Source organism: Elephas maximus, chromosome 4, assembly GCF_024166365.1.
Source record: "Elephas maximus indicus isolate mEleMax1 chromosome 4, mEleMax1 primary haplotype, whole genome shotgun sequence".
NCBI lineage: Eukaryota > Metazoa > Chordata > Mammalia > Proboscidea > Elephantidae > Elephas > Elephas maximus.
In genome coordinates this window covers 162,006,734-162,021,254 of record NC_064822.1, presented here as the reverse complement: position 1 = coordinate 162,021,254, position 14,521 = coordinate 162,006,734, and the positions used below count along the sequence as shown (strand labels likewise).

At 35.9% G+C, this 14,521-nt stretch overlaps 1 protein-coding gene across 4 annotated transcripts in view; it reads right to left on the bottom strand.

The window, feature by feature from the left end:
* CFAP54 (cilia and flagella associated protein 54) overlaps positions 1-14,521 on the bottom strand; it is a 499,063-nt gene that overhangs the window by 383,605 nt on the left and 100,937 nt on the right. For all 4 annotated transcript variants that reach the window (XM_049884120.1, XM_049884121.1, XM_049884122.1 and 1 more), the window contains 2 exons: positions 13,533-13,619; positions 13,318-13,439 (listed from right to left, as the gene is read on the bottom strand). In XM_049884120.1, the coding sequence (XP_049740077.1) occupies positions 13,318-13,439; positions 13,533-13,619 (209 nt within the window). The remainder of the gene's footprint in view (positions 1-13,317; positions 13,440-13,532; positions 13,620-14,521) is intronic.

Here is a 14,521-nt window from a genome sequence, read left to right as displayed (position 1 = left end):
GTGAATTACGTCTTAAGAAAATTGTTGAAAAGGAAAAAAAAAGAAGAAGGAAATAAGGAACAAGGGATGAAGCAAAGGAAGGAAAGAGGAAAAAGAGAGAATAGATGAACAGAAATAACAAACCATAAAAGGCAAACAAAACTCAAAGAAGCTAAAATAAATCAAGATTCATGAATAAAACATGAACATTAGATAAGGATAGTTTCAACTAAAAAATATTAAATGAAATAAAGAGATAACATTGTATTGATAGTGGACTCAATTCACAAACGTAACTTTCATAAGCCTTTATGTGACAATTACATGGCATCAAAATATATAAAGTAAAAACTATTAAAATTCCAGGACAAATACACAGAAGCGCTATTGGAGTAGGACACTTTAAACCACCTCTTTTCAGTTTTGACAATTCATGTGGTCAAAAGTAAACAAAGACATGGAAGATATTAATAAGTAAGGCTCAGTTTTAAAATATGTATATAACGATATATCATGTTTTTGCACAAATAACATACACCTTCTACTTTTGTTTGCCTGTCGCACTCTCCCACCTCAAGGTATTTCCATAAGAACCACTATGCCAATTTTTTTTTACATGTCACTGTTAAAAAAATTAGCATAGCTTGTTTAAGAAAATATCTCATAGGGGGCAACTTGGGTGGCAAACAAACATAGAAGGCATGTGTTATTTGCATAAAAGTACCATATATCATAGGTTAATGATATGTAATGGAGAACACACTGCACACTAGACATCTACTCTGGTGTCCATGAAATATAATATTAAGATACAAATAAAATCGAAATTAATGCTGTCGTTAAGTGCCGTCAAGTCACTTCCAACTCATAGTGACCGTATGTACAACAGAACAAAACACAGCCAGGTCCTACACCATCCTCATAATCGTTATACTTGAGTCCACTGTTGCAGCCACTGGGTCAAACCATCTCATTGAGGGTCCTCCTCTTTTTCACTGACCCTTTGCTTTACCAAGCATGAAGTCTTTCTCCAGGGACTGGTTCCTCCTGATAACATGTCCAAAGCATGTGAGATGAAGTCTTCCCATTCTTGCTTTTAAAGAGCATTCTGGCTGTATTTCTTCCAAGACAAATCTATTCATTCTTTTGGCAGTTCATGGTATATTCAATATTCTTTTCTAAATTAATACTAGCTAATTTAATACCTATTATATACCAAGTGGAAACCCTGGTAGCATAGTACTTAAGTGGTATGGTTGCTAAACAAAAGGTCAGCAGTTCAAATCCACCAGCGCTCCCTGGAAACTCTATGAGGCAGTTCTACTCTGTCCTTATAGGGTCCCTATGAGTCAGAATTGACTCAACAGCAATGGATTTGGTATTTTTCTTTTTGGTTTATATACCAAGCAGAGCCCTGGTAGAGCAGTGGTTAAGAGCCTGGCTGCAAAACAAAAGCCTGGCAATTGGAATCCACCAGCTGCTCGTTGGAAACCCTATGGGGCAGTTCTACTCTGTCTAAACGATCGCTATGAGTCAGAATCGACTCAACAACAATGGGTTTGGTTTTTTTATATGCCAAGCTATGAGTCGGAACCAACTAGGCGGCAATGGGTTTTTTTTTAATATGCTAAGCACTGTGCTAATATACATCAGCTCATTAATCTGCATTGCCACTGTACTGCGACTATTATTATCTTTTTTCTACAAATTAGGAAGTCTTGGCTCAAGCAGTAGATCCAGAATTTAGAACCAAGCAATCTGATTCTGCAACACATTCACTTAACAAAAAAATCTAATACCTTCAGTAGTTATAATAATCATATTCTCTGTTATATTCAATGTCATATTTAATGCAACAAAACTAGAAATGAAAAATAAAAAGCTAAATTAAAATCTCCAACCATCTTCTAAATAAATATTGGGTCAAAACACATCAAAACTGCAATTACAAGCTATTTAGAAAACAACCATGATCCAAAAATTGTAACTTGAAACTACAGTTGTACTCAGACATAAATTCATAGTCTAAAATATTTTAATTTATTAAACAAGAAATAACTTTAAAAAAAAAAACAATGTTTCTCCAAATGTAGGATATCGTGGTATACTGGGCAGCATTTTTCTTTGTAATTACTTGAATGTGAATTTGAAAAATAAATGTAATCACCACTTTTACTCCATTTGTTTTCAGCTATCACTGCTTAGGACAAGTAGGTAATAAGTTTCAAAAGTGAAGTTGGGAAATACAGTCAACTCAAAAGGAAACAAAACAAACATAAGAAAAATTGAAAGGAGACACAAAAAATTAAGATTAAATCCAAATCTAATTTAATGGATAAAAACAATAAATACACAAAATAGCCACCAGATTAAATCAAGAAAAAAAGAGATATGCATATTTAAAGAATGAGAAAGAAAACATAACCAGAGATAGAGAAGTTTTTAAGTAGTCTAGAATATTGAAATAATAAAGTTAAAACTCTAGATAAAATGAAAGATTTCTGATGAAAATACAAAATCAGCGTATTGACTCAAGAAGCAAAAAACTTGAACATATGAATAATGATGGAAGAAACTCAAAAAGCTACCCAAAAATTACTTCCCATGAAAGTGTCAGGTTTAAATTGTTTCATAAACAAAATATTTCAAATCTCAAAAAAATGGATAATTCCTACATCACTCTTTAAAAATCCCACTGTACAGAAAAGACAGATAACCTTTTAGAATAATTTTACAAAGTTATTATAGCTTTGAAAACAAAACCTGAAAAATGGCTAAACATAAAAATAAAGAGCAAACTTCTTATAAATATAAATGTAAACATCCTAAATAAAATACATTGAATGTAGCAATATAGTAAGAGAATAATGCATCATAATTATATTGTCTTTATTCCAGGAGTGCAGGATAATTTAATATTAATCTATAATTAAATATCTACATAAGTCAAATGAAAAAAATATATATGACTATAGTGCTTGATGGCCAAAAACATATTTGAACATTTTTAACATTCATCGCTGATTTAAAAAGAATTCAATAAACTAGGAAAACTCTTTCCTTAGCATGAGAAAAAAATATTAGTTTTAAGCCAACAGCAAGAATCACAGCTAATCTTCAAGCACTAAAAGAATTGTCAATAAAATCCAGAAGACAGAATGCCCACTATTCCATTCTGTTCTGAAAGTTCTAGTTGATTTAACAAACAAAAGAAAAGAAATCCTGGAAGTGAGAAAACAAAATGTCTGTCTACCAAATTTTAAACCCATCTCAACTCACATAATAACCTATGCTGTTTTCCCCATACAACAGGCATGCTGAGTTCGAAGTTTCCATTTGGAAATCTGGGCCTGAAGTTCAAAAGAGAGGATAAGACTGGAGATAGAATTTGGGTATCATCTGCATAAAAGTAATATTTAAAGCTTCTGTAGGACTGTAAGTAATAAAACTATAGTTTCATACACTGTTTCCTAAAATAATGAAGCTTGTCCTAAATTGAGATAAGAATTAACTTCTCATTTTTATTTTTTGTTGGGAATGGTTGACATTAAGATCTAAGATCACTAGTCAGGATTAAAATTTATCTGTAATGATAATTTTTTTTTTAATTCTATTTTTCTGTGTCAGGAGACCTTAGAAAACTTTTCTGCATTTGCAGGCCAGGAATCTTAGCCATCTCCTTGGGCCAATTGTTCCTTCTTGTGGAAAGGGATGTTTTATATGATCGCCATGTTTCTAGAGCCTAAGGGAAAAAGATCTTAGGAGTTTTGACCCAAAAGCTAATTTGTACAGAATAAGGGGGGAAACCCCCATGTATTTCTGAACAAAGAAGAAGGATTGGTATTTGGAAAATATGGCCTTGGTGATAGAAACAATCAGAGATTACATGACAGAATTTCACAAGACCAATGACATTTTCATTGCAAATACCTTTTTTCAACAACATAAACGGCAACTATACATGTAGACCTCACCAGGTAGAATACACAAGAATCAAACTGACATCTGTGGAAAGAGAAGATGCAAAAGCTCAATGTCATCAGTCAGAACAAGGCCAAGGGCCAACTACCAAACAAACCATCAATCGCTCATACGCAAGTTCAAGTTAAAGCTGAAGAAAATTAGAACAAGTCCACGGGAGCCAAAGTACAACCTTGAGTATATCCCACCTGAATTTACAGACCATCTCAAGAATAGATTTGACAATTGAACACTAATGACCAAAGATCTAGACAAGTTGTGGAATGACATCAAGGGCATCACACATGAAGAAAGCAAGAGGTCATTAAAAACATAGGAAACAAAGAAAAGACCAAAATGGATGTCAGAAGAGACTCTGAAACTTGCTCTTGAACACTGAGTAGCTAAAGCAAATGGAAGAAATGATGAAGTAAAAGAGCTGAACAGAAAATTTCCAAGGGTAGCTCAAGAAGACAAAATAAAGTATTACAATGGTATGTGCAAAGACCTGGAGTTAGAAAACCAAAGGGAAAGAACACACCTGGCATTTCTCAAGCTGAAAGAACTGAAGAAAAAATTCAAGCCTCAAGTTGCAACAGTGAAGGATTCTATGGGCAAAATAATGATGGACACAGGAAGGATCAAAAAAAAGATGGAAGGAATACACAGAGTCACTGCACCAAAAAGAACTGGTTGACATTCAATCATTTCACAAGGTAGCTTATAACGATACTGAAGGAAGAAGTCCAAGCTGAACTGAAGACATTGGCAAAAACAAGGCTCCAGGAATTGATAGAATACTGATTGAGATGCTTCAACAAACAGATGCAGTGGTGGAGGTGCTCACTCATCTATGCCAAGAAATTTGGAAGACAGTTACCTGGCCAACCAACTGGAAGAGATTCATATTTATGCCTATTCCAAAGAAAGGTGATCCCATCAAATGTGGAAATCATCAAATGATATCATTAATATTACATGCAAGTAAAATTTTGCTGAAGATCAATCAAAAGTGGTTAGAGCAATACATCAACAGGGAACTGCCAGAAATTCAAGCCATATTCAGAAGTGGACGTGGAATGAGAGACATCATTGTTGATGTCAGATGTATCTTGGCTGAAAGCAGAGAATACCAGAAAGATGTTTACCTGTGTTTTATTGACTATGCAAAAGCATTCAACTATGTGGATCATAACAAATTATGGATAACATTGCAAAGAATGGGAATTCCAGAACACTTAATTGTGCTATTGAGGAACCTCTACATAGATCAAGGGGCAGTCTTTTGATCAGAACAAGGAGATACAGAGTGATTTAAAGTCAGGAAAGATGTGCATCAGTGTTGCATTCTTTCATCATACCTATTCAATCTGTACGCTGAGCAAACAATCCGAGAAGCTGGACTATAGGAAGAATAATGGGGCATCATGATTAGAGGAAGACTCATTAACAACCTGTGTTACGCAGGTGACACAACCTTGCTTGCTGAAAGTGAAGAGGACTTGAAGCACTTACTGAAGAAGATCAAAGACTACATCCTTCAATGCAGATTACACCTCAACATAAAGAAAACAAAAATCCTCACAACTGGACCAATGAGCAATATTATGCTAAATGGAGAAAAGACTGAAGTCCTCAAGGACTTCATTTTACTTGGATCAACAATCAACACCCATGGAAGCAGCAGTCAAGAAATCAAGCAACACATTGTATTGGGCAAATCTGCTGCAAAAGACCTCTTTAAGGTGTTGAAAAGCAAAGATGTCACTTTGAGGTCTAAGTGTGCCTGACCCAAGCCATGGTGTTTTAAATCGCCTCATACGCATGTGAAAGTTGGACAATGAATAAGGAAGACCAGAGAAGAACTGACACCTTTGAGTTGTGGTGCTGGAGAAGAATACTGAATACACTATGGACTGCCAGAAAAACGAACAAATCAGTCTTAGAAGAAGTACAACCAGAATGCTCCTTAAAGTGAGGATGATGAGACAATATCTCACATACTTTGGACAGTTTACCAGGAGGGACCAGTCCCTGGAGAAGGACATCATGTTTGGCAAATTGGAGGTCAGGGAAAGAAAGGAAGACCCTCAGTGAGATGGACTGACACAGTTGCTGCAACAACGGACTAATAACAATGATCATGAGGGTAGCGCAGGACTGGGCAGTGTTTCGTTCCTTTTTACATAGGATCATTATGAGTCGGAACCGTCTCAACGGCACCTAAAAACAACAACAAGGGAGAAAAAAGCAGAAGCATAAAATGCTCTGCAGAATTCTTAGATCTCTTACTCTTTAGCTGGAAAAACTGTGCATGTTTGCTAATTTGCAGTATTCCTATTACAGAACAGGAAAAGCTCACTTCCTTGTGTCCCATAAGGAAAGTCAGAATTGTATCAATCTCATCACTATCAATTATCTATAGGGTTAATTTGGGGGACAAGTCAGGAGTGCTCCCCTTTTGAAGCAGTGATGAGGTCATGTCTACAGAGTTTAGCCATCGATGACCCTCTCCTTGAATGCTCCTAAGAAGAGAGGAAATAAGATGGAGGGATGGGCATATACCACCTGTTTGGAAAAGAAATCTCACTTGCAGAGGGCTAAGAAACCTATGTATGTATGTATGTATGATAGGAAAGAAAAGAGACTTTATTGAAAAAAACTGATTGATAATTATTAGTACTCTGAATGCTATGTCTCCTTTTTACAAAAGTTAAAAATTATGACTCATTACAGAGAAGAGAATCACTCTTGATTTTCAACCAATAAAATTCCTAAAAGATCAACCTAGCTAAAATCTGTTTTCAATGATACTAAATTCCTTTGTATTAATGTATGGTATGTTTGTTTCCACCACTGTGAGAAAACACCTTTATTAGCATGTGTTTTCTAAATAGTATGTTAGTCTTCACTGACATACTGTTTGCTTTCACCAAAAAAAAAAAAAAAAAAAAAAAATCATTTGGATAGAAGATATTCCTAAAGTGGAAGCAAATGGCTCAAGGATTCCAGCCAAATTTAATACTGCCTTTCAGAGAACAAAAGAATATAACATTTTCAGAGGACTTCCAAAAGTTCAAGCACATTTCAAAATGGAACTGGGAATGGGAACTGGGCTGTATCAGTGATTGCTCACCAAAAAGGAGACCACCCTCAAAGGCATGGATCTAAATCTCTGTGGGAGCTTGTTGTGGAGGCATTAAAGCTGCTATTCACAGGTATTCTGGTTCTCCTTCCAAGCACCTGGTACTTAATGATCTTTTTGGAGTTCAGTGTGGCCATTTGACTGATGAAGTATGAGCAGATACTTGCTTCTTCTGGGCAAAAGCTTTAAGACCCAATGCTTGCTTCACATGTTCTCTTTTCCCTCTGCCATGGTGACCAGCAACAGAAGCTACTTAGTCAGCCTGGGTCCCAGAGTAAGGACCATGTGGAGCAGGAACCCCAACTGGCTCAATAGCCATGTAAGTGAGCATGAAACAAGCCTACAGCATAACACAGCCCATCCTGTCTACATAATTGTGTAGCTTTTTAAAGCTGTTCTAAAGATTCTGACCTGCTCCTTTGACAGAGGGGGAAGATAAGTTTCCCAAGTAGGTAATCAGTAAATCAAATAATGTCTGAAGTCCTTAAAATTAAGAAATTCTGATTCTGTGATTTCATCTTAAGTTATCAAATTAATTTAAAGCATTCCTTTATTTAGCATCGATGCATGTATTTTACTCTCATGACAATACTGAAGGCAGGAAGATCAACAACATTATTCTTACTCTCACAATAACATTAACCACAGCATTTTTTCACATACATCTCATTTGATCCTCACAAAAATCATGTGAACAAGGTATTATTAGATATGGAAAGCTTTAGAGCCTAGAATAAGGTTAAGTAAATGGTACCGAAGTAGTGAAGTAAAATAATATTGAAGTAAATATTAAGTAGGGGTCCTGGTGGTGGAATGGTTAAGCGTTCGGCTGCTAATGGAAAGATCATCAGTTGGAACCCATCAGCCGCTCCACAGGAGAAAGATGTGGCAGTCCATTTTAGTAAAGATTTTGGCCTTGAAAACCCTACAGGGCAGTTTTACTCTGTCCTATAAGGTCGCTATGAGTCACAATTGACTTGATGGCAACAAGTTTGGTTTGGGTAAAGACTCAGTAACTGGCTCAAGAGGTTAAGTAACTTTTATTAACTTGCTTAATAGTACAGTGGAAATCTTACCAACATGAACATAATGACACCAATATTCTAGAATACTAAAGTATCACAACTGCAAAATCTAGACAACCATTCTCTAATCAGAGTTCAAAAAGAAGAGGGTTTTTCATGACATGTCAGATAATGGAAAATTATTATATCCTCACATCCTCCACTGCCTAGCATGGTGCCTGGCAAATCGGAAGAGCTCACTAACCTCGAAAGAAATGAGCCTTCACCTAACACTGGGAAAGAATCAAGGAACCTCAATGGAAAGGGGTTCTACAACAACTCACGAGGGAAATAAGTTCTGAATATTCTTTCAATAGTGGTTTGTAATGCAACATACCCCAAAACAATACTGAAGTTCAAAGTACTACTGTCTGAATTTAAATTTCTCTGCCTATAGTTTCCATTAGAGAAATGGAGACATGCCTCTTTTCAGAAGTTATACAATGCTTATGAGGACAGATTGATGTTAAACATATTAGATAAAGGCTTAACACCCACAGTACGGTAAAAAGCTAATGGCAAGTTGTAATACAACCTTGGAGAGCATGATTAAGACTTAAGTAAACAACTATCACAAAACTGGGATGATAAAGTACCATATTTACTAATCTAGTAGACCTTACTCAGGTATATTCCAGATCTCAACATTTTGGCATACATTTCAGGAGATCAAAAGTAGATTAAATCATGTCAAAGAATCCTCAGAAGGAATATGGCTAAGAATAAAATATACACATGATAAGATAAATCTAAGAGAAAACACAGAAAGAAATATGTAGTCCAACAGAGAAAAATATATCCAAAGCACACAAAAATGTTCTGATATTATAAAGCATAATGTTCCAGAGTGCTTAATATGGAGGACAGAGTAATAAAAATAATAATAATGGCTAACATCTATGGAATGCTTAGTCTGTACCAAGTGCTTCGTTTCACTGAATCTTCCGAAGAACCCCAATTTTACAGATGAGGAAATTAAGGCATATCAAGCATAAGTAATAAGACTTAGGTCATACAGCTAGTAAGTGCCAGAACCAGAACTCTAAGTCAAAACCCTTATACTCCTAACCATTGTACTCTTCTTCTCTTAACGTAAAGCTGAATTAAAATAGTTGCATGGAAAGGCAATCTTCATGAAGTTTCTTATCCACAACTCTTAAAGAGATTAAAAAAAAAAAAACCCTAAAATGTAAGTATGCTAAAATCTGTCAGTAGTTTAAAGCGTGGGGGTCAAGACATGATCTGCCTCATGGGAAGGGGCCAGAGTCAGAAAGGGTTTGCTCTTTATGAGGAAGAATTCATCAAAGATTAAAAAGAGCTGAAAAGAGCTCTGAAAAAAAAAAAAAAATTAGCTCACATATATTCTTCCCAAAAAAGCAAATAGAATTGATTTGACTGAAATGCTATGAAACAGGAAAAATAATTAAGTCCAATTACTGCTAATGTAATTAACAGAGTGGTATTTAGGAGATATGAAGAAGTAAATTCAGGAAATATTAAAGCCATGAGTTATTACAACTTCTAGAAACCCTGGACTTCATTAGCTCTGTTTCCAAACTGTTGTGTTGTTAGGTTCAGTCGAATCGGTTCCAACTCATAGCAGCAACCCTACATATAACAGAATGAAATAAGGTCATACAATTAGTCTGTGTAAAAAGTCTGTGTAGATTATGAAAAATAATCTGCTCATCAATAATGCTTCTTTGCTTACAGCTAAAGCTTTTGTAGAGAAATTTAAAACTGCTAAGATCATTTCAACTATTGATTTGTTTAGGTTCCAAATTAGAAGAAAACTAGATGTATTGGTTGGGGTTCTTTTCAACAGAAGCAACAAGAAAACCAGGTTTGGACCAAAGCAGCTCCAAAATGGTAGAAGGATCTACAGAACACAGCTATAATAGTCTGATCAGGACACAGCCATTTGAATGAATGACGGCCAACTATTTTTATCTTTGTATCCCTCTGCTGAAGACTCAGATTCCAAGGAGGCAGCAGCCAATTGGCCTAGTTGTGTCATTTGTCATTTGTCTTCACCTTGGCTAGGAAAGAAGACCCCTGGAAAGTCCCTCCTGATTATATCTAAAGGGGAAGAAGAAATTCCTCAAAAGATGACGTTTGGAAGGGGAAATGGATGCTTGACAGAAAAAAAAAAACAATATACGCTCTGGCCGTTATAACTCAGCATTTAGACCGAGGAGCATCCCTGCCTCTTTTCAATGAGAAAGCTTATTTTCAAAGACAGTGAATGTTCAGCCAGGGTACTCTTAAGTGGACTAGGCACAATGGGTACAAGCTACATGATGATCTGTATTTCACCAGAAGTAAGACTAGGGACATTTCAGAGTTCTATGTGCAATTCATTATAGTAAACCTGTGGTATAATGCGTAAAAAGTCAGTATGGACTTCCAGAGGTCAAATGACCAAGATAGAAAAAACAAATCTGCATAATAAAAAAAAAAAAGCTGGTCACCTCATTTGGAAAGTTAACAGATTACTATAAAAGGTTTATCCCTCATTTGTGGTGACAAGTTGGTCCACCTTTAATTGTTGGTAATAAAACAGAGATCTGATGAAGTTATGCAGATCCACAATTATGAAACTTTTCAAAAACTAAAACAGGGTATGAATTATTTAAGAGTTCTAAAAACATCCAGGCTCTTCAAACAGGCTTATGGTATCAGGTGGCATACCAGTTGCCAATTTGTGGATAACTCTATTACAAGATCGTGATAACATAGAACATTCTGTAATACACCCCAGTAGAAAATGATTGTCAAGGGAAAGAAATACATTTGTCTTCTTTAGGAAGAAATTTTGGCAATTATTTGAGCCGTAACAGGATTGTTTAGGAGAGTACCCTGAGGACTGATCATTACACACTAACACTTGACTGAAGAACTACTACTGAGTAGCAGAGGTGGTGACAGAAGCTTTCAGGGCCTCTAGATAAATATTCAACATGTTCGTGGACCCCTCATAAAAAGAAGAGCCTCCAAATACATCTCATGAGTCTATCCTGACATGACATTATACTCATAACTTTTCCCAAGTTAAAATAGTTTCACTTAAGAAATAGAAGGGAAAAAGCACAAAGAGAAGAACACTGGAAAATTCAGACCAGTTAAAATAGTCTGAAGAGAAGGTGCACAAGGAGAACACTGAAAACAGACTTCCGGGTCTCCAGCATGTTCCCCACTCTCAGTGGTAGGAAGATAGAAATGTAACAGGGGAGTAAGCATATTACATTCAATAATCCACAGTCAATGCCCATGGAAGCAGCATCAAAAAATCAAATGGTGTACTACATTGAAGGAAGATTCATTAACAACCTGCAATATGCAGATGACACAACCTTCCTTGCTGAAAGTGAAGAGGATTTGAAGCACTTACTGATGAAGATCAAAGACCACAGCCTTCAGTATGGATTACACCTCAACATAAAGAAAACAAAAATCCTCACAACTGGACCAATAAGCAACATCATGATAAATGGAGAAAAGATTGAAGCTGTCAAGGATTTCATTTTACTTGGATCCACAATCAACACTCATGGAAGCAAATCAAAAGACGCATTGGCATTGGGCAAATCTGCTGCAAAAGACCTCTTTAGAGTGTTGAAAAGCAAAGACGTTACTTCAAGGACTAAGGTGCACCTGATCCAAGCCATGGTATGTTTAAGTTAAGAAGGCTTCAACTCAACTCCCTGCCTTCACATCAACAAACTTATTTATATCTTCATCTGTCCCTTCCTCCTTCCCTTCTGTATCAGAGAAAAAGGGGTTCATTCACCCTGCAGCCCACCCTTCACTGAAGAATAATCCTGTGCTTTCAATCTTTTTATAGGACTTGGCTCTATGAATTAACCCCGCTCTCTTAAATCTTCAATTTCTCTCTTTTTTTACTGGCTCTTAATCTCGGCATATGAATATGCTCAATTCTCTCTCTTAAAACCCCTCTCTTAATTTTTTTAACTCTGTAACTCCAAGCTTTGATGACTTTTTTCCTCTCCTTCTCAGCAAAGTTACTTGTAACATTATTCTCTACCTGTTCATGAGCCATTAACTTCTCAACCCACTGCAATCAAAATTTTCAGAAAATTCCGTAACTTGGAGATGTGATTGTCCTCTGATAGTTAGACTCTAAAATCAACAAGTAATGAATCAGTAATGAGATAAAACAATTTGTAGGCCAAAGTGAGAACTGATTAAAAGTATCCACAAATTTAAAGAAAGACCAAATATAATGTTATGTATTGAATTATGTCCCCCAAAAATGTATAGCAACTCAGCTAGGCCATGATTCCCAACATTGTGTAGGTGTCCACCACTTTGTGATCTGATATGATTTTCCTATGTGATGTAAATCCTACCTTTACGATGTTAATGAGATGGAATTAGTGGCAGTTATGGTAATGAGGCAGGACTTAATCTACAGGATTAAGTTGTATGTTGAGTCAATTTCTTTTGAGATATAAAAGAGAGAATCGTGCAGAGAGAAGAGGATCTCATACCAACACGAAAGTAGCACCAGAAGCAGAACATGTCCTTTGCACCTGGGATCCCTGCGCTGAGAAGCTCTTCAACCAGGGGAAGATTGATGACAAAGACCTTTCTCCAGAGTTGAGAGAGAGAGAGAGCCTTCCCCTGGAGCTGGCCTTGAATTCAGATTTCTAGCCTACTAGACTGTGAAAGAATAAATTTCTGTTTGTTAAAGCCATCCACTTGTGGTATTTCTGTTATACCAGAACTAGATAACTAAGATATATAGTAAATCAGAAACTAGCAGTATCTATCTGAGGGAGAAGAAATCTTAGCTAGTGGACTTGAAACATTTTAATTCCATAGAAATTAATGTATTACACTAGCATAGTGTCACTTAAATCCTCTAACTTCCCTCATTTTGAGTCTTTCTGCTTTTATTTGGCTTCTCATGTAGGTTGCCCCTACAGAGAAAGAACACCATGCATTTCAGGAGAGTTAAGAACTGGAGACACAGATTAGTTTCCCCTACTAAGGACTGTTTCTCTTCTCAAAGAGAAGTCTACATATGGTGAACCTGAAAGTTCCTATTGAAATGTTAAGGGCAACACATTATCTTTAACAAAGGGAAATAAATCATTCATTGTAACAGAACTTGTAAGTCAGGACTAAAAGAAGAAATATCATTACCATCAAAAAGTCTTGTGAAGATATAGAGTTTGCATCTTTCTCAAATAGTAGAAGAGCTTTCTGCATCAAGTAAATCGCTTTGGACAGTTTATTCTTCTTTATTTTATTCATTACATTTAATTCTGCAAAAGCAAACAAACATTTTACCAAAAGGGCAAGATAAAAAGTATCTTCAAAATTTTTTTGAAAATACAGGTTATCCTAATTTTAATTACCTGTAAAACAATCAGTGCTTCCAGGTTGTTTTGACTTTTCTGGGCCTTTGGTAGAAACATTTTTGCTAACAGTTGGAATCTGCAAAACTGGAGAGGAAGAAGATAAAAAAGAAGATTGTCATTGTAATTAGGTTTGTGTCCAAGAAAGGAAATATTTTCTAAAGAGTAGCTATCGATTTGTAAAATTATTGTGTCCTCTATCATATGTCTTTTTTATATTAGTAGATAAAAATTCAAATGAATCTATTATGAAGCAGTTTTATTGTGACATCCTCTTTGATTTTCCACAGCATATCTGAGGACATCAGAGTTTCTAAATTATAAAAATATTTTCTATTGCACCTTAAATAAAATCATCTTGCAAGTTGATAAGTACTACTTTTGTTCTCTTTCCCTTTTAATAAAGAATAGATGGTAAATCATAATATCCATCAGCTGTCACAACTCTGTGCTAGCCTTTTCTAGCAAAACTGCTTCATCCATGGTCCTTGACAGAGGCAGCTCTGTGTACATGAAGATCCCCACTCTCCTTTGACAAAATTAGAGCCTCCCTTTCTCGAAAATTTCAACCAACACAGAAATTGTTACAGTTGAGTACAGGTAGGATAGTAGATCCTGGTACACAACTGGGACTAACATGATAGTCCAGTAAAACAGGGAAGCTGGATGAAGGAGAAAAGGATAAGGCTATGTTGGCCCAGGGAGATGGCGAAGATAGTGCTGATTCTTGATTTTCCAGTTCTGGTCCTCAAGAGACCTGGCAATATTTTGTTTCTGTCCTTAGAGGTATGTGAGGGTGTCTGTAGTAATCTTTCAAAAAACTCCTTTTATTGAGGTTTGTTTGTGCAAATGCATGTGAGTCACCATGGGATGTTAACTGATTGATGAAAAGATATTGACAGACACCATTAAATGGTATAAGGTTTCCATGATGACAAAGGATAAAGGAACTTATCTGCATAGAGATAGCAATATAAAGCAAAAAATAA